This window comes from Cyphellophora europaea (genome assembly GCF_000365145.1).
Source record: "Cyphellophora europaea CBS 101466 unplaced genomic scaffold supercont1.10, whole genome shotgun sequence".
NCBI classification, from domain to species: domain Eukaryota; kingdom Fungi; phylum Ascomycota; class Eurotiomycetes; order Chaetothyriales; family Cyphellophoraceae; genus Cyphellophora; species Cyphellophora europaea.
The window spans coordinates 195541-219740 of NW_008481798.1; the positions used below are offsets into that span (position 1 = coordinate 195541).

The window sequence follows — 24200 nt, forward strand, 5'->3', positions numbered from 1 at the left end:
TCAAGAATGTCCAATATTGCGGGATATGGTCTATATGCAAATCTTGCTACGCAACTTCTTCTTTCTCGGCTTTTAGCATGTTGTCAGAACGGTCCAGACGTAGGTAGGGCTTCGCAAACTTCAAGTTGCCAGCCCCCAGTCCTCACTCGATAAGGTAGGCTTACTCGGATCCAAAACTGATGGCCTCCCACCCGCATCCATCCACCTTCCCCTTCCCTCTTGATGAGTCGCATTCCCTATAAAACCCCTTGGGCCTCCTGGTCGCTGTCCCCCGAACATTTACATGTCCACACTCTCATTGAACCTCAGCACGCCGGTCGCCTTCATGAGACCATTGACGCCCTCGGGCATGACGGCCCAGCCTGGCGCATTTGCACTTGCGGACGCCGTTGTTTCAGCCTGCTGCTCGGCCGCGGAGCTGTCGGACACGAGCACGAGGCCCGCATGCTTGATGGTCTCGACCAAGGCGGGGACCATCTTGAGAATGCGCGCGCTGCACATGACGCCCATGAAGTTGTTGCTCTGGGCCAGACGCACGGATTCCTTGATGGAGAATGCGTTGCGGTTGGCGGCGGTGGCGAGAGAGGCGTCCTCCCCTGCTGCTGCTGCTGCTACTCCTCCTTGGCCAGAAGAGGGCTGCGAGCCCAGGCCGTTGCAGAGCAGGACAGGGAAGTTAGGCTGTTTCCAGTTGAGGGCAGTGCAGATGTGCGGGTTGTAGGAAGTGAAGACTATGGAGCGGGAGAGCTCCGTGCTCCGGGCGCGGAGGGCGCGCGCGTGGTCGAAAACGTCGGTCAGGACGGCGTCGGCGAATGTGTTGATGTCGATGTGGTTTTGGGCGTTCTCCTGGTCGCCAAGATTTGGGTATAGGATGTGGAGATTGATGTTTACGGATACAGGTAGAGTGGCCAAGATGTCTTTCAGGGCGAGCACGGAGCTTGATAGGCGGCTGCGCCAGTCGAGGATGTTGGTGGTCTCGGATGCGGAGCGCAACGCGGCTGTGTTGGATGATAGCGAAGGCAGTGTTTCAAAAGCGAGGCTGCCGATGCTGACGTCGAGGCCGGCGTGGTCAAACTCGTACGAAGGATAGATGACAGGAACGGCATCCCTTGTCAACTGGACGCACAAGCGAAGATAGTCGCCAGACAAGCTGGAGCCCGTAATGAGGCCCGACTCGTCAAGCGCGCTGGTCGCCTTCCAATAGGGCGCGAATTGGGTAATCTCCAGCGGGCGACCACCGTACGGCTTGATGACTTGAAAGTTGAAGTAGATCTGGCCAACCGAGCGCAGTCGTGGGTCAAACAAAGGCAAGCAACACGTGCCAGAACTACTGTCGATTGCCCGAAAGACGTCCGGCAGAGCCACAGACTTTGCAATGACCTTGGAGCCAAATGTTGGGAAGATCTCAAAGTCGACGGTGAAGGTGGAGAGGTTGTCGACCTGGAAGAGGACCGATCTCGAGTCCTCTTGGATCGGCAGCATGATGTTTCTCGGAATGAGGTCAGAGGTCTTGGATGATATTGTGATGCGCGCGGCAGGATATCTTGCTTCGTTGAAGAACTGGATGGCTTTTGCACCCCGCTCAAAGCTAATGGCAATGAAGCACTTTGAGTCAAGGAAGTTGTGCCCGTATCTTCGCATAGGTATAATCGGTGGTGGAAGCGAAAGATCTGGGATTCCATCGGCTTCGCCTGAGATATCGGGTGGCGTGAGTTCCATGGCGGTGGTGGATGTGGACAGCATCTGGGGTGCTGAGGGCCCCAACTTTGCGCTGCCCATCTTTTGATTAGCTTGTTGCCTATGACGTTCCCACAACAAGTCGACGCAGGACAGATGTCCCTCCCAAGTGGCATAGTAGGTAGCCGTAAGGCCTTTCTCATCTAAGGCATCTGCGTCTGCGCCATAGTCCAGTAGGGCCCGGAGACATTCGACGCGACCCTCGCTGGCAGCATGAAACAGAGGTGTCCATTGATACAGTTTGTCTCTTTGGTTGAGATCTGCCCCATGGTGTTGTAAGAGAAGCAATAAATCCGCCGTGGTGCTTGATTTGGCTACTAAATGTTGTGGAAAGAGGCCTTCAGCATCGGGATGGAATTCGGCGTGTCGTTCCAATAACAATGCGACGACCTCGCTTGAACCATGCTGACACGCAAGGTTGAGTGGGATGTGGTCTCGGTCCGAATCTGGCTCAATTTGAGCATTCTGCGCGAGCAATAACCGTACGCACTCGACTCGATCCCGGACGATGCTATGAATTAACGGTGTGAAATTGTCGTGATCTTTCACGTCGATAGACTGAGGCGCGGCTGCAATCAATCTTTCTAGCATGGGTATCCTGCCTTTCAAGCACGCATAGTGCAACGGGACACGACCGTAGACGTCAAGCCGGGTAGGATCAACGCCATGAGCCAAAGCGTACTGGAGTACACTGTCTTTTCCATAAATCGTTGCTTCGTGCAGGCAGTTGCGCTCGTTGATATCGTCCTCCGCCTGAATGTCGACATATTTTGATTCGAGTAGGACTTTGAGAGATTCGTCGGGTGCATCACTGATTGAGGCGAGGAAGATACGAGTAAGAGCTTCGCCCGCATTAGGAGATGATGATAGCCTGGTTAACCATTCCTTCAGCGCAGGAAGGTTTCCAGCAGCGGCGGCCTGGAGAACCTGTAAATCGATGTCGCTCTCTTCTGTACCAACTCTTTGACCAATGGTTGGTTTGCTGATATCGACATGAAATATGTTTTCGCCCTCGGCCCATGCTTCTAAGTCGAGCCGAGCAGTAGTCGCCTTATCTGAGAGATCACGCAGTACATCTCGGTTGAAGCATGGTTGTATTTCGACGGCGCGTTGTAGGTAGAGTTCCTTGGTTCGTGACTAGAGTGTTATGTTAGTGAGATGATCCTACATGGTTGATTCAATATACCTTTGATGTTTTGTCCCACTGGTGATCGTTAGTTCGCTTCTCAACGTTCGTTCGGAGTCACAACATACTTTTTTCAAGATTTTGGAGATGGCGGTCTCATTGACTTCTACAAATTGCTGGAGTTTGTTGAGATCATTGTCAAATTGCTGAAAGCCTTCGATCAGGGTGACAAATGATGCAGAGACGCGGGAGTTGGCGTTGAGTCTGGCCTGAATCACGCGTTCCTTGTCATGTAATGTCTTGAGCCGAAGGGTAAACTTGAGAGCATTAGCAAAGGGTATTGAAAGAACTCGTTGTCATACTTCGGCTTCTTTGTGGAGGTAAAAAACATTGACCTTCTCGATCTCTCGCTCCTGACTAGAGATCAGCAGGTTGCAGGGTGGATCCCACAGAGAGAAAACCCACAAGACGAAAGAAGAAGACCTCTTTGTTCGCTCGAAGCGCAGCTTGAGAGTCTGTATGTGTCGCTTCTCCCTGCGCAGTGATAGTGGGAGTAGCCGAGAGCTGTTTAATTAACTGTGCCCCAAGTCAGCCCTAGGGTGCGCTGGGCACGGACCACACATTGTATACCTTCTTCAGCGCTTTGTAGTTGAGAAAGCTGGCAGCATATTCAGGAAGATCCAGCTGCTGTCGCTGGATCTGTTTCCCGAATTTCCTAGGCTTTTCAGTCTGAGGAACGGGAGAAGAGCCTGGTTCAGACATACATGATGAGGCTCTAAGAGTCAAAGAGCAATAGCCGGAGGGAAGAGCCGAGGAAGAGCCTGCATAAGAGGGCTTGACCGAACAGGGAAAGCTGGTCAAGTTCTGACGCTGGAGCCGGGGTTACCGTCAAAAAACATTTCTTTTGATGATATGCGCATAGTTGAGTCCCTTTGGGTGATGCTAGGGTCGTGGCGAGAGGTTCCTGGTCACAACGAAGCCATGACCAGTTGTTGGAAGTTCGGCGAAGCTTTGGTAAAAGGCCCCCAAAAAAACCCTGCTATATCAGGCAGAGACTCACACTGACGATCTTCAGAGACTTCACCCACGTTTCAACGAGATGTTCTCGAGACGAAAAGAAGTGGTGCCAAGCGTAGATGGCTAGGTGGAAATCGAGAACCAATCGATGGGAGCACGTGGCGGTCTGCGAGATGTCGGACTCCCCAATATCAACGGGCGTGGCTTGGGTAGTTCGTGAAAGACACCCAGGTGATGAGGACGTTTTGCGAGGCGGCGATGGGCTTTCGCTAGGGACGCAGAGGTCTTGCTAGGATTCAAGGGCCGATGTCATCGCTGTGTAGGACGGAACAACAGAGGCGACGTTGATTGGCTCTGCACGGCCTTTACAAACTGGTCTTGGCAGTAAATCACGCTAGTGGCCCTCAAGCACAACGGCCGACATCATCGCTCAATTATCAGGGCTCTCTAGGTCCTACGACTTGCTCATTCGTTCATCGCTTCTTCTCGGTCTAAGGATTCCATCGCCTCGGTAGTGACTCGCCTGAACGGTGGTTCGCGACACGGCTGCGCAGGACGGCAAGTCTAGTGGAGCACTTGACTGCCAAATTCCTTGTGCGATGGTAAGACAATGCACTTCAGGACCAGACACTACGATCTCGGAAGGCATGTTCCAGATCAGACGTTCAAGGGACCACAGGCCGTCTTCGGCGAAGATCAAGGTGCCTTGGCAACCCTGGCCTCCTCTGACTTCGCCTACCGCACTGAACAATGCAAACACCATTCACGATGACAGCAGTGGTCAACAATCTCCATTCCAGCCGTTTGAGGTCCTCCTATTCTTGATTCACCCGGAGCCGGTTGATCTCCTAGCCCGCATACCTTCCCCAGGGCACTGGCTCATTAATGACGTACAGCCATATCCCTTGATTCGACGCACGGCCTCGTTCGTCTAGACAAAGAACGATGTCCGCGAACGGGCGCTCATATATTTGCTCCTTACGGCTTCTTGACTCCCTGCCCGATAAGCCTGCCTTGTTTGTCTCGCTGATACTTTGCTTCCACTCTCATATTCTCTCCAGAACCGCATTACCCTCCACTTCAAACATCATGGCAGTCCCCGTCTACAGCGCCTCCCCCATCAACCAGAATGCGCTCAACAGCGCCTTCGCAACAAGTCCCTCGACCTTCGCGATGCGTTATACTCCCGCCGAAGCCCTGGACGGACAATTGGCTGCTGCAGCGGCAAACACGCTGCCCTCATCAGCAAACTCGTCCAGACCCAGCAGCCCTTGCTCTAGGCAGGCGGTGAACACACTCTCACACGCGACCAACGCAACAACCACCACCACCACCTCTTTCCCAGCAAGAGCCCAGCCCACAATGCCCACCCGCTCACAATCCGTCTCATACCCTCCCCTCAGCAAACTCTCCATCCCCAGCACACCACCCGCCCCCTTCAACACCACGCACGCGCAGCCCGCCATCCTCTCTACCTACGCGCCCTCACCCCTCACAAACTCCACCTACGGCCACTCACGCGCCCACTCATCCTTCTCGCAACTCTCCAGCGCCTCCCATTTCAGCGCCGCCTCCCCACACCCCTTCCTCTTCCCCCACGACCTCAGCCACCCGCCCGGCTACGTGCAGAACACGCGCGACTCCTTCGAGGACCGCGTCATCATCAGCCAAGACCCCGAAGAGCAGAGTTTCCTCGTGAGTCCGCGCGGACGGCGTCGCGGCGGCTCGACTTTTCGTGGGGGGTTGTTGGATGAGCCGATGGATCCCCTGAGCGCCAGGGGGGAGGAGGAAGAAGGAGAGTTTGGGAGGTTGTGGGAGACGGCGGGCGAGTGGGCGAGGTTCGCGGCGAAGAAGTTGGGGGAGGGGGAGAGGGATTTGTGGAGGGTTGTTAGTGGGGAGCGGTGAATTGGTAGGTATACGGTGGAGGAGAGGAGGGTGTTTGGTGGGATGGATGGATAGATAGATAGATGCTACGATGGGAAGAAATAGAGCTTAGCTACACAGAGAGAATTGGAACTGCTCAAGCATTTCTCGTTATTTGTATGTCTGACAAGAGGAGCATGATGTGTGATCTCTGGTCGCGGTAGTACCGGTGCATGTGTGCTGAGACACATCAACGACTGCATCTATACTAACCAATCGCATCAGGCAGGTTTACAGATCAATGCACACGTAGATCTACCAGTGTGGCGATGTGCGGAGAACGACGGCGTGAGCGGTTGTCAAACAAAAACAAAAACGGAAGGAGCAATATGGCAAAACGAGGCGATGTTAAAATACAGTACATGGAGAGGTGTCTGGGAGACGCGAACCCAAAACAATCCACATCCACCCGAGGTAGTCCTCGAGGGTCGCAAAACCCGACCTTGCTTTGCTTGTGGCTGACCCATGACTCCGTAGAGCCATGGGTCAACCGGAGTCTATCTGCATGCTGAACACACCGTCCCTGAGTGACTGAAAATCCACCGCACTCACTGCTCTACACACCCGGTTGCTGGAGTTGCAACCCATTGTCTATTTTGACTGCAGCCCTTGTGCAACTGCGATTTGACTCGTTGAGCGAATCGAGCGAGACGTTTACTTGAAGGCCTTTCCGAAGAGGAGGAGCTGGGCCTCTGTAAAATTGTTAGTACTCTGTACAATTGAAAAGATTGTAGAAACTTACGGTCGTAGATGGAGAGCACACCAGCACCGGCAACACCACGGAGGATGTTGGCACCGGCACCCTTGAAGAAGGAGCGGATACCCTCAGCAGCCATGATCTGGCGACCGGCATCGAAGGAAGACTTGTACTTGACGGCCTCACCAGAGGTCATCATCATGCGACGACGGATGGTGTCAAGAGGGTACGAGGCGATACCAGCACCAGTGGTGACACCCCAGCCGAGCAAGAAGGAAGCCAAGAAGTTACCCTCGAGAGGACCGACCAGGAGAACGGGCTTGATGGAGTCGTACATGCCGAAGTACAGACCACGGTAGACGACAATACCAAGGACGGAGGGACCGAAACCACGGTAAAGACCTGGAGACATGCGTTAACTTGAGTTCCGCACGATTGAAGTGCGAGAAATGAGCCGAATGTAGGGCGGCAAAACGTTCTGAATCACCGCCCCATAGCCGAACCGGCATTTGAGACATGACACTGTCTTCGAAAGACTGCAAATCAGAGGACGGAATTACTCACCAGCGATACCATCGGAAGCGAGAGTCTTGCGGTAGACATCGACGAGACCGTTGAATTGACGAGTGCCACCCTTGCCAGCGGACTTGGCGTCGTTGGCGAGACGGGTACGGGCATAGTCGAGGGAGTAGACGAAGAGGAGGGAAGTGGCACCAGCGGCACCACCGGAAGCCAGGTTACCGGCCATCCACTTCCAGTATCCGTCACGGTCCTTCTTGAAGGCGAACATGCTCTTGTAGGTGTCGCGGAAGGCGAAGTTCAGAGCCTGGGTAGGGAAGTAACTGCGGTTATGTTAGCGAAAGCTGGCGTTAACGATACCATCAAGAAACTCACCGGATGACGTTGGCAGTGTTACCACGCTGATCTCTGTTAGTACCCATATTCGGAACCAGGGGTTGATCAAGGTGGAAGATAAAGATGTGTTATCTCAAGCAACCCGAGGCAGATCGTCCGGGGATCATCGCAAACATACCCATAAGCTCATCACGCCTTCTTGCTTAGCGGTACGAGAGAAGCAGTCAACGATGCCGCTGTACTTGCGGTCGAGACGGCCAGTCTTCAGCATCTCATCCTGTTGTGATATTCTTGTCAGCTATCGGTCGGCGATAGGGGCGCGAAGCTCATACCTGATTCTGGATAAGGAGCTTGACACGCTCGATGGGAGCAGCAGCAGTCTTCGATACGGCAGCGGACACACCACCCACTGATAGCTGGTTAGCATGTCTTCGAGTTGGGGACTATCCGGATGATAAACAGCTCCGGAGTTGGACTGCGACTTACTCAAGAAGTCCACGACAAAGCCTGGCATGCCGAAAACGGACTTCTTGCCCTGGTTAACGTCGCCCTCAACCATGTTTGCGGTGTTGAGTGATGAGAGTGGAGAGAATGAAAGGTGTAGGTATGAACCTGATGAAGATGGATGGATAACAAGGACTGAAAAGAATCGCAGAGGATAAATCTCATCAAGGGAAGCTCAAAGCGCTAGGCCTCTAAACAGTCTGGCGTCTTGTACTCTCCGACAAGTTATTCCAGCCGAGCTCGAGAGGTATGAAATTTCTGATCCGAGCCATTTTCGCGCCAAGGCATATCACGTGACTCTCCGCTCCTCCCCCTTTTTTCCATCTAGGCAGGAGCGACCATGGTCTCGACCTCAATAATTTACTCAAGAAGTTTTGATGTCCGTGTGAGATGAATTTTGAGGTATTTCTGAACAGAAAGGGCGATTGCTCCGTCTGCTGTTGAACAGCTTCACTTGACTACGCCATCTGTTCATGCTCTGAAACACAGCCACACCTCTCTCAAAATCATTCGCGTGAATGACTAGATGCTTTATCAGGACACGGCAGCCCCCGAATGGACTGTACACGAACTTGTTGAAGTCGTGGTAACTAACGTTGAACCTACCCGACATGGCCGAGAAGGGCTGGTGCTTCAGGGAAGTTGCACGGACGAATGGAACATGAGCCCATGGCTCTGAACAAACGCAGGTAGGAGCGCATGTACGATTCATTCATCCTTGGTGTCCACCAGGGGTCGACAAAATTGACGGGAAGGCCCCTGGGTTAACTAGAAGCTCACAGTAAAGGCTCGACAAGATTCACCAGTTGGCTCCCCGGACATATACAGCAGGTCACTTTTGGTAGTTGCTGAAATTAACTGGCGCCCTCCTCAGACCCGCATCACGAGTGCTTGGGTAGTAGCCTGCTGTAAGTTCCAAGAGCCTTCCCGTCAATTTTGTCGACCCCTGGTGGTCCTTGCACTACCTCATGAACGCACTGATGAGTTGATCTAGTAAGGGTCTACAGCAAAGTGCACAGCCGACAATCAGCTGGCCGGCCACCTCTTGCCGAATTTCGCTTGTGTGACGGACTGCTTTCTTTCTCGTAGGTGATGTCCACCCTGATATTTCGCTCTGCCCTGCCTGCAGCCTCATCCACTGTGGCACGCGGATTGATAGGAAACGAAGAACGGTCAGTCGATGCACCTGGCTGCATGAGCAAGAATGCAGTACCTTCAAGGATAGCGCAATCACGTCGAAGACTTGAAGCCAAGAAGGGTGTTTTTGCCCAACACCGGCGGAGGTGTGATGAAGGAAGGTATTGCATTCGGTCATGGGGGTGAAATCGAGAAGTCGGACTCTCAACGACAATGCTGTCTCGCCCAGGAGAGGAAGATGCGCTCGTCCCAATCATGCCGAGAAGGATGCTTTGCTTTCTGCAGGCCGGCTACGATCAAGAGCCCTGTGTCGCCCTTAGCTGGACTGACACTAGGTTGACTCGGTCGAGAAGACCGCGCTCACAAGTGTTCAAGTAGCAGATGCTGCCTTAATCGCGCCTGTGAAGACTTGGAGAGCACGGCCTTCCTCTCTACCTGCTGGCAACAGCAGCTCTGCTTCGACGAGAACCCATGTCCTCCCCAAGTTCGCAAATCGCGAGGGGTCGACAAATCTGAGGTTGGGGGCCTCCCGCGCTCTCAGGAGAGACTCTCGGGTGTGATCTGTTGTGATTCCAGGAGGCCGCCCATCAATGCCGTCGGATCCCTGGTGCCCCCCTCTCCACCTCAGCCGGTTGTTGGAGGGTGCTTGCGCTGGCTGGATGACAGCATCTTTCTAGGTTTTACCTAGTGACTATGATCTACCCCACTTCATTTCATCCCAATCGCCGCCGGTAGATATCAGTTGCTATAGTTGTGCTTTGATGATGATAGGTAGTTGGGAGTTCTTGGCAAAAATATAAGTGCTCCGGCGCCTTTTATGATTATATCTGAATTTCTCTTCTCATCGCCCAGTCCAGGACTATCAGTCATTAATGAACAAGAAAATCAGAACATTTTGCCATACCGTTCGACGGCGGGCATGAATTTGTTGGCCTGGTGTAAGTCATAGTCGCTGGACAAGACGGAGGAAGATGCTGCTATGCAAGCCATGCCATTGCCTCGAGCAACGAGAGGCTGATGCGGTCCGCGGATGCCCCACGGGCCGACTATAATGTTTCTGCCGATCCCCTGGTGGCACAGGAATTTGGACTGGGACTGAATCCTGATGTCGAAGCTGCGCTGACCTAAACTTTCTGGGATACAGGGAGTCTTCGACATTTACGGGGCACTTTCGGGTGTGATTGTCCATGCACGGCATCGCTGAACAACGGTCATTTTGAAGTAACTAGCTTCATTGATTCAGCTACATCCTTTCGTCTGTCATGACAGGGGAACGGGGATGCTGCACCGTGACGATTTTGACCTCGAATTAGATTCGAAGCGAGAGATCGTACTTTTAAGAGCGCTCTCCTGATCCTATTAACCGTGGCGTAGTTCAGCTACTGGCGACATAGGTCGCTTCTCCAATCATGGTCGGCCGAAGCCTTTGTGAACACTCAAGCTGCGCCGGCTGTCTTCTGCTTCTTGCCCCTGCGTTTCTTCTTCTTCCCTGTTTCGACAATGTTCACACCACCTTCATCGTCCTCGCCAGTAAGGCCCGTTGACTGCTGTGGTTCGGCAGGAACCAGCTCAGATAGTTGCATGCCATTCTCGTTGCCAAAGGTGTCCTTCCTCCATTGTCTCAGTCTTGCCTTCTTACCCAAGTGCTTCTGATCTTTGCGTTTTCTCTCTGGATCGCGATAAGCGGCCAGCTTCTTCAGACCGGCAAATTGGTTCAGCTGAGCATCATCAGCCAGAAGGATATCCCGCGAAGTCAGGCCGAAGCTCTTTGGCGACGTTTCGCGGTACCTGAAAGCACTGTTATTCTTGCTCGACCTCGGGAGAGCGTGGTCAAGCTCCAGTTGTAGCTGGTCGTCCACGAGCTGTTCAATGATACGTCGATCTCTTTTGGCGTCTCGCTTCTTTTCCTCCTTGGCTTGCTTTCGCTTCTTCGAGTTAGGAGCGCCAGCGTTTGGCAGCTCTTCGTCCGACAAGCTGATGTCAGGCTTCTCGGGCTCGTCTTCAAATTCGGGTATTATGTCCTTGATATCAATATCATCTTCGAATTTGGGTTTCTTGGGCTTCCGAGTCCGCTGCTCTTGATCGTCATCCGCGTCGCTGTTGATTTCCTCGCCAGCGTAATAATCCTCACCAAACCGTTTTCGCATCTCCTCGTCCCATTTAGCGTCATCCCAGTCCTCATCAACGAAATGTTGCCAGTCTTCAGGCTCCAAGTTGCGACTGCTCAAGCCGGCGGCCTCCTTGATCTTCTGTACTTTGACTTCAACTTCATCCACCCTTAACTTACGCAAGCGAGCCTTCTCTTCGCGCAATTGCTGCTTTGCGGCTGCTTTGGCCGCCTTCTCAGCCTCACGTTTCCGCTGGCGAGGATTCGTTTCATCTCTGCGCACAGAATACTTTGTCGCAAGGTCACGAGCGTGTGTCTGGAGTTTCTCGTTCGACTTGGCTGGGTCTTCGAAACGTAGGTTGTACGCTTGCTCGAATTCTTCCGCCCGTCGCTCCTCTTCGTCGTCGTCTGATTCGAAGGGCTGCAACTGACGGTCATTCTCTTGCGTCCATGCGCGAGATGACATGAAATTCGAGAGGAAGGTCTCGGGGTCCTTGTCTGCACTCTCAACGTCTAGCGGTGCTTCTGGTTGACGTTGCGGCTTCTCTTTGGCCACGAGAAACTCATCTTCTGACTCGGCTTCGGAACCATCAACAGCGGCATGCATTTGAGCCACCACCGATCGCTTCAATTGCTCTTGCTCTTGATCGTACGTGAGAGGATTACTCTCGTCGTTCTCATCATTGATTCCGTTGAGCAGATTTTGCCGGTGATAGTCTCTCAAATGCATAGGCTTCTCTTGCTTCGTCTTGGCCGCACTTGGATCGGCTTCTAATGCGGTATAGAATTTAGCATTGTTGTCGTAAACGCGAGGGTCTTTTGACCGGATTGCTTGGATAGTGGCGAGAATTTCCGAGTCCACAGCAGCCGTTGCTAGTTCTCCTTCATCTTCATCGTCTGAGCTCGAGTCCTCTGTCGACGAATCGTTCTCAGAATCTTGCTGATCTCGCTTCCGTTTGCCGGTTGCCTTTCCAAACTTCTCCTCTACTACGTACTGGTCAGCCTCATTCAAGAAATACTTCAGTCAAGAACATACAGCGTTGTTTCTCCTCTCGTTTCTTGTTGTGCTCAAACTTACGGGCATAGGATTCGTTGACTTTCAAATCCGTGCCATTAAGACTAGCTCCACCCTCTTCCACGTCGGAATTGTCGCTGTCGCTGCTCAAGAGTTCTTTCTTCGCCATGCTGAGACTCAGATAAGATTGTTGCAGCAAAGACTGGCCTAAGTGAGAGTTACTACTACACCCAAGTTTCGAAGAGGGACCAGGACTTTTTTCAGTATGCGAGCCGATGTTTAGCCGCCGAGATGACGTTGTAAGGCTGAACGAGGCTTCGACCTGGACACGTCCGGCGCTTCTCTGATCCATGCGATCAACCTGGAAGACATACACCTGAGGTCGCGGACACAGCACTTCCGTTTCAGTGTACTGTGATCACTAAGAACAGCCTTCGCAGAGACCCATCGAACCCGCGACGAGCAGACAGCGAAAGATACACACAGTCTTACCGCCCGTCAGGTCCTAAGCCGCCCCTCGAGTTATGGTGCAGATCGACTGCGCGGCAGGCTCGTGATCAGGACGCAGGTCGAAGATGGCCGACGCGTTCCAAGCCGGCGGTGATGTTGGCCGACTAATCAATCTTATCCCGGTAGGACTCAAGGAGGCTGCAGTCGATTCCCCTACGTCGAGAGCCACAGTGGTACATTATGGGGAGCAAGTGGAAATGCTTGAAAGATGGCTCGACGAATACATGAAAGCTACAAACCGTCTCGTAGCAGAGTCTGCGACGTTAGACAGTATCCTGAACAACTTTACGTCTCATGCACTTGTACCGACCACGATTTCCGAGGCGATGCTCGACCACGATTATGATGTACTCGCCATGAAGAGATATTCGGAAGGAGCGAAGGACTACTGGATGAGCATGATCTCGGTGGTCAAGAGACTCTCGACTCTTGTTGCTGAACCTATCAGACACTTCCTGCAGAATGATCTCAGAGCGTTCAAAGAGGCCCGGCGGGCGGTAGAGTTCGCCCAGAAGAACTTCGACAATCAGCACACGAAATATGCAGCCCTTGGAAAGTCAAAGGAGCCATCGTCCTTGAGAGAAGAAGCGTTCCAACTGCATGAGAGCCGGAAGGCATACTTAAGAGCCAGCCTCGACTTCTTTGCTATGGCACCTCAATTTCGTTTCTCGGTTGACAAACTCCTTGTCAAGATCTTCTGTGATCAATGGAAAGAGATGCGGTCTTCACGTGATAACACTGCGGTCATATTCCAGAAAGGCGCTAGCGACATTGACCGAGTTAGAGGTTGGCTCACAACCATGGAAGAAAGCGAAAAATCATTCAGGCGTGAGCTTGAGGTAGCTCGCAAGCAGCTAGAAAACACTGCCGAGAGCAGCACGCGCCCATCGCGAGAGCTCGAAGATTATAGCGCGTCGACAATTGCTCAGTTTGGCCATGGTCACACAACTAGCGTTGCCAGCGCACCAAAGTCACCAAGAAAACCTCCAGTAAAGTCATCAGAGAAGCAGGGCTGGCTTTACCTACGGACCTACGGGGGGCGCCCAACTCGAGCCATCTGGACGAAGCGTTGGTCTTTCCTGAAGAACGGTGTTTTCGGCTGGCTCGTGCAGGGCTTACGAGCCGGTGGTGTGGAAGAGAGTGAGCGCATCGGTGTGCTGCTATGTAGCGCTCGACCAGCTGTCTCGGAAGAGCGTCGCTTTTGTTTTGAGGTGAAAACAACGAAGCATACAATCGTTCTTCAAGCCGAGACACAGCCTGAGCTTCAAGAGTGGCTCGGGGCCTTTGAGGCCGCCAAATCCAAAGCTCTTGAAGATCCTGCTGCGCTGAGCTCCCTGGGATCCCCTGGTCTTGCCAATTCAGACCCAGCTTTTGCGGTCTCAAATCCACCTGTGCCGGAGTTTGGTGCGGCCATTTTAGCTGCCACTGAGCCTGGCGCAACAGCTGAGGACACAGTTGGTTCGCTAGATAGAACAGGCACATTACCAGTTCCGGGTAACGACTATGGGCGAGATACTAGCGTCGATGTTCCCAGGCGATCTACAGCAGTGGAAGAACCTGCCCCGCGAGATCATCACGCTTCGCGTATTATTTCGAAGCTTGACCTACACCGGAAGGCATCTCCGTCTACACAGTTCACACCTTCGCCGTCGACACCAGCTGGAGGAGGCATTGCAAGCCTCATAGCCGCTAGTCATGGGTCTATAAATGTCAGCGGAGCCATGCCCTTGATACCAGGCGAATCTGAGAAGCAGCGGCCTCCATTCATTCTTGCTCTTCGAGATATGCCACCTAGCACGTTGGCCCCCTCAACACTGGCCAACGTACCAGCGCCGACTAATATGAGCAAGTCAGCGGTCCTCATCACTGGCGAGCGAGGTCTCAGTGCGGCACTCGATAAGAGCGGTCTTCCAAATGGGCTACTGGCCAACATGTGGGGCAGCTCGAATGCCGCCTTTGTGAACCGACTTGACCGCTCCGATCCAAAGATGATACCTGACGCTCGACTAAGCACTCATCCGACTCCACTGGTCTTACCATCAACCTCGCCGGAGAAGGCTCCAGGACACCGAGATGGCGAGTCGGCCAGTCATGGCGTTGTACCACAGCTCGACTTGGGTCCGCCAGTGCAACGACGTGCTCGATCCCAGTCGCCAACCAAACGTACTCGGACTATCACAAGCATGGATACAGAGGGGGGCACCAGTATCAAGAGCGACAATTCGATCACTGATTTCCCGAACTACTATCCTCTTCAACTTAAGACCCAGGATGCGCAATTCAGACTATTGTTTCCCACTGTTAGACGAGACGAGAGGCTGGTTCTCGTCTTCCGTGCGACATGGAGCCCCAACGATCTGCAGGACTTCCCCGGTCGCATCTATGTGACTTCGAGCAATATCTACTTCTACAGCAATCATCTTGGCCTTGTTCTTACCTCCTCAGTCTCGCTAGCATCCATCGACGAGGCCACCGCTGCGCCGGGCCGCGAGTGCGATTTTCTCTTTCTACACATGAAGGAGACCACCAGAGAGAACACCACAACACGCATCACCGTAAAGACCTTCCTCGAACCACTGCGCCTCCTACAGCGGCGCATTAACTTCCTGGTACAGAATTCTGCCGCCGAAGACCCGCTTTCACTCGAGGCCGTTATCAAAGCCCTGTTAAGGATGGAATCTGATGTTCCGGAACGCTCTCCGTCGCTTGAATCCTGGGAAGACGTTGGTGTCGAGACGCCGATCGATGCGCTGTCTCAAAAGCGCCGTGGCCGCTCCTCAACTCTTCAGTCAGAGCTTCGCGCTCCCACCCGTGTAGACCGCACTTTATACAGTACATACGCCACGAACCAGGATAAGGCCCCCAAATTCAAGCTTCCTGCTCAGCCAGTCAAGTACACACCTCCGGGCGACCTTTCCCTCGCCGCCGAGCGCGAGTTTGATGTTTCACCTAAAGCCCTTTTCCACGTCATGTTCGGGGACCGTTCTGCCCTGTGGCAGCTCCTGCAGCATGAGAAGCAAGCAATGAACCTCAAGCAAGGCCCGTGGACGGACGTTGGCGAGGGACGCCTGCGCCGCGACTTCGAATACCAGGTCATGGCGCCTAACCTGCTGGGACAAGAGCGTCCAACAGAGGTCCGCGACTATCAAATCATAGACGTCAACTCGGACCATCTGTGCTACGTCGTCACCGACAAGTCAACACCGTGGCACCTGCCTTCCCGAGACGCTTATAGGCTTGTGAGCAAGATCGTGGTGACGCATGTGGCGAAGGGCAAGTGCAAGCTCGCGGTCTTTGTGAGGGTCGAGTGGCTCAAAGAGCCGTGGGCACTGAAGGGCATGATTGACCGGCAGGCGCTGCACGATCTGGAGCTGGACGCGCTGGATCTGGTGGATCTGGTTGCGGATCAAGTGCGGAAACTGGGCGCGCATTCGCGGACGAAAAAGGCGGTCACGATCTTTGGTCAGGTCGGCCAGAGCACCGAAATCACGCAGCTGGTGGATCTCGAGGGCAACACCAAGGCGGCTGGCCTGGGTATTGAGCTGAGGCGCATGCCAGTGCGGCGGACGATGAGTGGGTTGCTGGTGCAGAGCGCGGCGAGCGTCGGCGAGAGTGGACTGGGCATGCTGCTCGAGGGCGTGATAAGGCTGGTGAGGTGGCTGGGCAAGACGCTCGTGGCGAACAAGATGCTGATATTCGTGCTGCTGCTCAGCGGGCTGTGGAACGCGTGGTACTCCAGCCGCGAGGGGTGGGTGTGGTGGCAGGAGCGGCGGGCAGTGCGCTTCATGGGCCGAATGGGCGTGCGCCCGGAGTATGTCATGGGGAAAGCCGTCTACCTCAGTGACATCGAGGAACTGATGGGAGATCCCGTGCAGGTTTACGACGGCGATGCGAGCAGGTGCTACGAAGTCTTTGCCAAGGAGCAGCAGATTGGTGATCTGGACGCGCCGCTGGACGATGGCGGCGCGAGGAGGATGCAGAAGACGCGACGGAAGCTGGGGAAATACCGACATGATTTGCTGGTGGCGATGCGGATGGTGAATTCGGTGGAGAGGGAGGTGGTGCGCAGTGAGTGGGAGGGTTGGGTTGAGGGGGAGAGGAGGAGGTGTCGGCAGATTGGGGGGCTGATGGAGAAGGGCAAGGTCAATGAGACGCAGCTGGAGGAATTGCGCGTTCATGCTGGTGGTGAGGAAGGAGGCGGTGGCTTCGATAAATGGTTTGACGAGTATTGCCGGAGTTGTCAGGCTGTGAGCATGTGAAAATGTGTCTTGTATAGTTCTTCTGGTCTGGTGGGCGTGGCTGGTTTCGATTAGAGATACCCAGGAGTACGCTGTTACGGAGCGGAATGGAACATTACACAGGACGGATTGCGCCTGGTGAAATATTCTGTGATTTTGTATTCTTCATTACTGTGTGGCCGGTGTGTCATGGCACTTTGAGCTTTAACAGCCATCGGGTCAGTCTTCTTCAGTGTGCTTTCGAAGCGTTCGTCTTGAACCCAGGGCCGAACAAGACCAAAGACCTTTGGTCACCTTATTCAACCCGTTGCGACTGTGTGGTAAGGTGGTGCCTCGCAATGAAGATCGCTGTCCAAGACCAGATTTCAATTGATCCGTTCGATGCCTTCGTGTCCCTCCCTGATCATCCACGAAGTCGATCATTCTCAACTCAGCCTCCAGCAGCATGCAAATAGACTCGTCTATCGCACTTTGTCGATGGTGCGGTTCGCGTCTTGGTGTGGCGGGACGAAATCATTGGACTCATCAACTGAGTGTAGCAGCGTTGAGAGCCCCCACATAAAGCACGTGTCAAACCACACCCAACAAGCGCACTTGCTGTGTCACGGTGACGACGTTCGCAAAGCTTTGCAAAGTGAGATCGTCACAGCGAGCACGCAGTGTACTTTGATATCTGCTCATAGTGACACTCGTAACACAAACAGCCCGTATTGATACAAGCCGATTCCTCTAAGCTGCATTGACCGTGATCAGTCGGATCGAGAAGGACATAGATATCCCATGTTAGGGCTAGTCCGAGGTGGCCTTTTTTGTGAAGGGAGTAGCATGTCAAACCTCCTTGGTGTGGCTGGTTCTGAACATGAAGCAAGAAGTGCAACCTTGGGCGTATGCTAAATCCCCGTACTCGGATTATCATGGCGTGCTCATCCATTGACGATCGTCCGAATATCGTCCCAGTTCGCTCCGTTGGTTTTATTGCCCTTATAGCGCGCTAGCTGAGGAGTACTGTCGCTCTGCAACCGCCCTGTTGCTAGGCGTCGCATGAGAATCGAGTCCTTGGCGCCGTTGCATTTGGATGCTGAGCCCTGTAAGAGGCATTCTTCAAACCACCGTTCTTCGTCTTCCGTGAAGGGCATACCAATGAGCTGTACAGCGCCAGCTGCACGGGCGTCACCCGGTTCAGCCTCGTGGATGGAAGTGACCAGACTTTCGAATAAGCGCTTGTGCTGAGAGCTCTGTCTTGCAAAGTCGTAGGCCTCGGAAACACTGGTCCGAACAAGGAGATCGAAATACGCGATCAGGACAGTCTCGTCTTGCAACGGTGGCTGAACGGTCACGTAATATGCCATTGCCTGCGAAGGGGTGGCCTTCGGGTGACGGAGCAAGACCATGAGAACGTCGTCGGGAAATGTAGGAGGGATGAGAGTCGGGTCGGTCAGGCAATCTAAAGCCCTGGGAAATTGACAATGGTCGAGCTCCCACAAGCCGGTCACCAGCAACTGATATTTCTCCGGAAGGTAGGTCTTCTGCAAGAACGTTTTCTCCAGGGTGATGTTGCGACAGTCGCGGATAATGTAGTAGAGAAGTGCCAGCTTCTGCTCATCAGAGCTCTTCGCATCGACGATCCTCTTCCACAGTTCCTTGAGTTCGTTGTTGGAACGTGGTGGGTATGCCTTTGTGGCCTTTTGCAGGTTCAGAGTGCTCCAGATGCGATCGAAGAACAACTTCCCTCCGAATTCTTTTCGATGCTTCAATGCTGCATCGGCCTGCTTTTGGTCGGGGGAGTAGTCTGGCTTCGCTTGGAAGACCACTTCGAACTGTTGCCAGTCGTAGCTCGCCATCGTGACGAGATGTCGAGGTGGCCGCGATCGCAGGGTGGTGTCCGATGGTAAGTCGAGCCGGGCCAGCGTTCAGCGGACAACAGAGGAATTATTGCGCTGTCAGAAGAAAGCCTCTCTGCATTCAAACACCTGCTAGTGAAAGAGACACGGTCAAGCGCAACGACTCTATGCTAACATCGATCGAGAGCACGTTGATCCTACTGTTGACCATCTCCAGCCGAAATATGATTGGTCGCACTGCCGCAAGGCTGCGGCTTGGCGTTTGTTTGGCTATGAACGCATTGAGTAAACATTGACCTACGCCTCCCTGTCCGCCCTCCCAACACCTTCGGCCCTTGAGCAACCACTTTTGATCATGTCGGCAGCGACTCCCTCACGCTCGACGCGTCGTGCGACGCGCAGAACTCTCGTCGTCGAAGATGAGTCGGGAGATGAGTTGAGTATGGTACAAGAGGAGAAGGATGAAGAGTTCACACCCGCGCCTACGCGCGCCAGCCCACGAAAATCAACACGTCGACAGACGACTGCGAATACAGACGTGTCACCAAAGAAGTCTACTCGTGCGCGGAGAACCAGAACAGGCGACAGCATCGAGCCAACACAACTATTCGACCCAGACGAAACAGTCCCCAGTGTTGAGCCTCCATCGCCGACCAAGAAAGCCGCTTCACCGCGCAAGCGCAAGAGTGCAGCTCCTCCCCGCAGCAGGAGATCATCAGCAGTCCCCTCTCTAACTCCTGCGCCACAAGATGAAGTGCCTGTCTCTCCCGAACAGCAGAGCACCCCTCTCGCCGATATCACGTCAAAAGCATTGAACAGAAGCGCCGTCCCTGCTGCGAGCCAAAAACCTACTCAGAGCGCTGAAGCCGAAAGAGTACTCGAGAAACCAATGGACATAGTTATTCGCGCAAGACAGCAGATCGCACCTGTTGTTGAAGAGCCAACTGGACCCAAGTCGCGCATGGTCATCCGCCAGCTGGTCATGACAAACTTCAAGAGTTATGCTGGACGCCAGATCGTTGGCCCTTTCCACGCGTCCTTCTCTGCTGTCGTCGGGCCTAACGGCTCGGGTAAGTCAAATGTCATTGACTCGCTGTTGTTCGTCTTTGGCTTCAGAGCCAGCAAGATGCGACAGGGCAAGATCTCTGCTTTGATTCATAATTCAGCCATGCATCCAAATTTGGACCATTGTGAAGTTGAAGTACACTTTCAAGAAATTATTGATCACCCTGGGGGCAAACATGAGGTGGTACCAGACACCACAATGGTCGTCTCTCGAAAGGCTTTCAAGAACAACTCGAGCAACTACTACCTCAACGGCAGAACGACAAACTTCACATCGGTCACGACACTCCTCAAGGAAAAAGGCATCGATCTAGACCACAAGCGCTTCTTGATCTTGCAGGGTGAAGTTGAATCGATTGCTTTGATGAAACCCAAGGCCCAGAATGAGCACGACGATGGGTTGCTGGAGTATCTAGAAGATATCATCGGCACTTCAAAATACAAGACTCCCATCGAAGAAGCTGGCGTGGAACTGGAGAATATGAACGAGGTTTGCATCGAAAAGCAGGGTCGTGTACAACATGTCGAGAAGGAGAAGAACGCTCTCGAAGAGAAGAAGAACAAAGCTCTAGCTTTCATTCGTGACGAGAATGAGCTGGTGGAGAAACAGTCAACGCTCTATCAGATATACCTTACCGAGTGCGAAGACAACGCCAAGGTCACCGAAGAAGCAATTGAGCAGATGCAAGAACAGCTCAAGACAGAGCTGGAGAAGCACGCGGGTAATGAGGACAGCATTCGCGAACTTGAAAAATCTTACAAAAAGGCAGTCAAACAATATGACTCGATGGAAAAGCAAACCCAGGACCTTGTCAAAGAAATGGCCAAGTACGACAAGGAGAGTGTTAAATTTGACGAAAAGCGCAAGTTCATTGCCGGCAAGCAGAAGAAGGCCGAAAAACTGGCAACGACCAGTCGGCTGTCTGCCTCTGAAGCCGCGAGCTTGACTGAAAAGCACTCGGACGACATTGAGCGCAAGAGTGCCGAAGTAGCCGAACTTGAGCAGAACATGCAGAAGGAGGAGCAAGAACTAGTCGCGATTCGAGAGTCTCTCAAGGGCAAAACGCAAGGCTTATCCGACCAGATCGCGGCGAAGCAGAAATCACTTGAGCCCTGGAACGAGAAGATCACTCAAAAGCAATCCAACATTGCCGTACTCCAGTCAGAACTAGACATCCTACTGGAGAAGGCGAGTTCCGGCCAGAAGGCGGTGGATGAGGCACAAGCCAAGGTTGAAAGCATCCAAGAGTCACAAGCCACCAAGGCTGCTGAGATCGAGCAACGTCAAAAGGAGAAAGCACGTCTCGAGAAGGAGGTTAGGAAGATCCAAGACGCACTGCAGAAGCTTGCACATAGCGAGCCCGAAGTCCGGTCGCAGATATCGAGTGCACGACAAAAAGCCGACGAGGCCCGAGCCAGTCTCGTCACGAGCCAAAACCAGGGTAACGTCTTGAAGGGCTTACTGCGTTTGAGGGACTCTGGCCGCATCGATGGCTTTCACGGCCGACTGGGCAATCTTGGGACGATCGACGAGCAGTATGATGTCGCTATCTCAACGGCTTGCCCAGCATTAGAGAATATGGTGGTCGATACCGTTGAGTCTGGTCAACAGTGCATTGAATATCTGCGGAAGAACAACCTTGGTCGTGCCAATTTCATTTTACTGGATCGGTTGGCGGAAAAGAATCTTTCCTCGATCAAAACACCAGAGAATGTCCCACGACTTTTTGATCTCATCCGACCCAAGGACCAGAAATTCGCACCTGCCTTCTACAGCATCATGAGAGATACTTTGGTCGCTGAGAATCTTGAGCAAGCCAATAGAATCGCCTACGGCGCGAAGCGATGGCGAGTTGTCACTCTTGACGGCCAGCTCATCGACGTATCTGGTACGATGAGTGGTGGCGGTACAAGAGTTGCTCGAGGAGCAATGTCGTCGAAGCTATCCTCTGACACCACAAAGGAGCAAGTTCAGAAGCTCGAAACTGAGCGCGATGAACTTGAGAAGCAATTTGATGCCTTTCTTGAGAGACAGCGAGATCTCGAGAACAGTCTCCGGGAGAAGCAAGAGGAAATTCCACGGCTCGAAACTTCGCTTCAGAAATGCAACCTTGATGTTACAAATCTGTCGAGGAACTTGGTGGATGCCGAAAAGCGTGTTCAGGATCTCACCACGGAGCTCAACAACACTTCGGCCGACGATTCCCAGATCAAGGCATTGGAGAAGCAGATTGCGTCCGCCGAAAAAGAGATCGAGAAGCTGAAGGCAGAGACTGCAAACGTTGAGGCTGAGATCCAAGCGCTACAAGACAAGATTATGGAAGTTGGCGGTATCAAGCTGCGAACCCAGAAAGCCACGGTTGACGGCCTGAAGGAGCGAATCGACCTTCTGAATGAGGATATCTCTACAGCAGAGGTCGGCAAGACGAAGAACACCAAGCTGCATGCTAAACACGAGAAGGCCAAAGCCGATGCGGAAAAGGAACTCGAATCTCTTGCTGCTGACCTCGAGAAGCTTGAGGCCGAGATTGCAAAGCAGCGTGAGAACGCTTCTGGCTACAGACAACGCGCCGAAGCGGCGCAAAACGAACTTGCACAGAAGAAAGAGGAGCTGTCAGAGATGAAGACAGACCTCGATAAGCAAACCGCAGAGCTCAACGAGACTCGGGCAGCGGAGATTGAGATGCGCAACAAGCTTGAGGAAAACCAGAAAATATTGAGCGATAACAGTCGGAAAGCCCATCATTGGCAAGAGAAGCTCTCAAAGCTCGAGCTCCACGACATCGCGGACCTGGAAGCGCCCATCGATTCGAAAACAGCTACCACCGATGCCAACGATGAAGATGCCATGGACGTCGACAAGCCGGTAGACGAGCAGAATGTCGATCAAGATCCCGATGCGATGGATGTGGATGCCGGACCTTCCTCCGAAAGCGACAGCCAGCACGTAGGTGATACTACCACCCAACAAGCCCGACGTCAGCTTCCCACGTATACTCGCGACGAGCTTCTCGACAAGTCCAAAGCTCACCTCCTCGCCTCCATTGCTGCGCTGGAAGAGAAAGTGTCCTCCGCCAGTGGCATTGACCTTGCTGTCATCGCCGAGTACCGTCGACGCTGCGCCGAAGTGGCTTCTCGTTCTGCAGACCTCAACTCCTCACTCCGCAGCCGTGACGCGGCAAAGAATCGTCTCACCGACTTACGTTCGATGCGTCTGACTCAATTCATGACGGGATTCACGACCATCTCCCAGCACTTGAAGAGCATGTACCAACTCATCACTCTCGGTGGCAATGCCGAGCTTGAGCTTGTTGACTCCCTCGACCCGTTCTCGGAAGGTATCCTCTTCAGCGTCATGCCACCCAAAAAGAGCTGGAAGAACATCGGCAACCTCTCTGGCGGTGAGAAGACGCTGTCATCGCTAGCTCTCGTCTTTGCCTTGCATGTCTACCGCCCAACGCCGTTGTACGTCATGGACGAGATTGACGCCGCCCTGGATTTCCGGAATGTATGTTCCAATTCCTCCTCCTCCTCCTCCTCCTTCTCCTTCAACTACCCCGTGACACAAGCTGACGTCTATTTCTCACACAGGTCTCCATTGTCGCCGGCTACATCAAGGAACGCACCAAGAACGCACAGTTCATCGTCATTTCACTGCGCAACAACATGTTCGAGCTTGCCGAGCGACTCGTCGGCATCTACAAGGTCAACCACATGACCAAGAGCGTCACGGTCGAGAACCGGGATTACCTGGCGTTGCAGCGCCAGCAGCGCGCTGCGGAAGCCCGAGCCATGCAGCAGCGGATGTTGGCTGCGCAAGCGCAGTCTCAGAGGCCGGGCACGGCGGGCTCATCAGCATCAATACAGAGTCAGAGTCAAGGGCAAGGACAGAGTATAAGGCCTGGCACAGCGGACTCGCAGAGGCAGATACAGCCGCAGGTGGCGCCTAGTACTGAAGCGGCGTGAGTGGTGAGGGAGGCATCGGTGACGTGATCATGACTTTTGAGCATTGTATATTTTTGATCTCTGGATGATTTTGGTGGATAGGATAGCATTGTTTCGCTGCCAACCGTTGGTAGCAGCAGCCCTTACCAGTCAGCCGTGCTTTGGTACTCTGGAAGCATAGTGGCTCATGAGGCGTTGGGATCTACTGTACAGTCGATGAATACATGGCCTACCATGTTACGATGAACTATGATGGCTGCTTAACCTGACCTGGTGGACCTCTTCTCCAGCGCTGACCGAGCCTTGGCGGTACAGTACAGTCCGAGTGTGTCTGCTCATGTAAAACACAAATCCTGACTGACTCCTGACCCGTCTTGTAAATGCAACGCACCGAGTCTCTCAGGATCCGTAGGTGCTGCTACAGATCCTGACCATATCATTTCATACTTTTACTTCTACTTCTACTCTCCTAGGGCTGTCCAGGGG

General features: G+C 53.4%; 7 protein-coding genes across 7 annotated transcripts; 3 read left to right on the plus strand and 4 right to left on the minus strand.

The window, feature by feature from the left end:
* Positions 1-279: 279 nt before the first annotated feature.
* HMPREF1541_09157 (uncharacterized protein) lies at positions 280-3622 on the minus strand (the record flags this gene model as incomplete). Its single annotated transcript, XM_008713832.1, has 6 exons — positions 280-2871; positions 2921-2938; positions 2989-3177; positions 3223-3273; positions 3326-3436; positions 3491-3622. The coding sequence occupies 6 exons, from the start codon at positions 3620-3622 to the stop codon at positions 280-282; spliced, it is 3093 nt and encodes a 1030-aa protein (XP_008712054.1).
* Positions 3623-4966: 1344 nt separating this feature from the next.
* On the plus strand, positions 4967-5782 carry HMPREF1541_09158 (uncharacterized protein; the record flags this gene model as incomplete). The annotated part of the gene is made up of 1 exon (XM_008713833.1): positions 4967-5782. One exon carries the CDS (start codon positions 4967-4969, stop codon positions 5780-5782), a length of 816 nt encoding a protein of 271 aa, XP_008712055.1.
* Positions 5783-6454: 672 nt separating this feature from the next.
* Positions 6455-7911, minus strand: HMPREF1541_09159 (ADP,ATP carrier protein; the record flags this gene model as incomplete). Its single annotated transcript, XM_008713834.1, has 7 exons — positions 6455-6492; positions 6543-6899; positions 7062-7339; positions 7392-7417; positions 7531-7629; positions 7685-7761; positions 7839-7911. 7 exons carry the CDS (start codon positions 7909-7911, stop codon positions 6455-6457), a joined length of 948 nt encoding a protein of 315 aa, XP_008712056.1.
* A 2518-nt stretch (positions 7912-10429) lies between these two features.
* HMPREF1541_09160 (uncharacterized protein) lies at positions 10430-12284 on the minus strand (the record flags this gene model as incomplete). Its single annotated transcript, XM_008713835.1, has 2 exons — positions 10430-12087; positions 12137-12284. The coding sequence occupies 2 exons, from the start codon at positions 12282-12284 to the stop codon at positions 10430-10432; spliced, it is 1806 nt and encodes a 601-aa protein (XP_008712057.1).
* Positions 12285-12690: 406 nt separating this feature from the next.
* HMPREF1541_09161 (uncharacterized protein) lies at positions 12691-16884 on the plus strand (the record flags this gene model as incomplete). The annotated part of the gene is made up of 1 exon (XM_008713836.1): positions 12691-16884. The coding sequence occupies one exon, from the start codon at positions 12691-12693 to the stop codon at positions 16882-16884; it is 4194 nt and encodes a 1397-aa protein (XP_008712058.1).
* Positions 16885-17786: 902 nt separating this feature from the next.
* On the minus strand, positions 17787-18704 carry HMPREF1541_09162 (uncharacterized protein; the record flags this gene model as incomplete). Its single annotated transcript, XM_008713837.1, has 1 exon — positions 17787-18704. One exon carries the CDS (start codon positions 18702-18704, stop codon positions 17787-17789), a length of 918 nt encoding a protein of 305 aa, XP_008712059.1.
* Positions 18705-19059: 355 nt separating this feature from the next.
* On the plus strand, positions 19060-23735 carry HMPREF1541_09163 (uncharacterized protein; the record flags this gene model as incomplete). The annotated part of the gene is made up of 2 exons (XM_008713838.1): positions 19060-23277; positions 23361-23735. 2 exons carry the CDS (start codon positions 19060-19062, stop codon positions 23733-23735), a joined length of 4593 nt encoding a protein of 1530 aa, XP_008712060.1.
* Between the last annotated feature and the right edge of the window lie 465 nt (positions 23736-24200).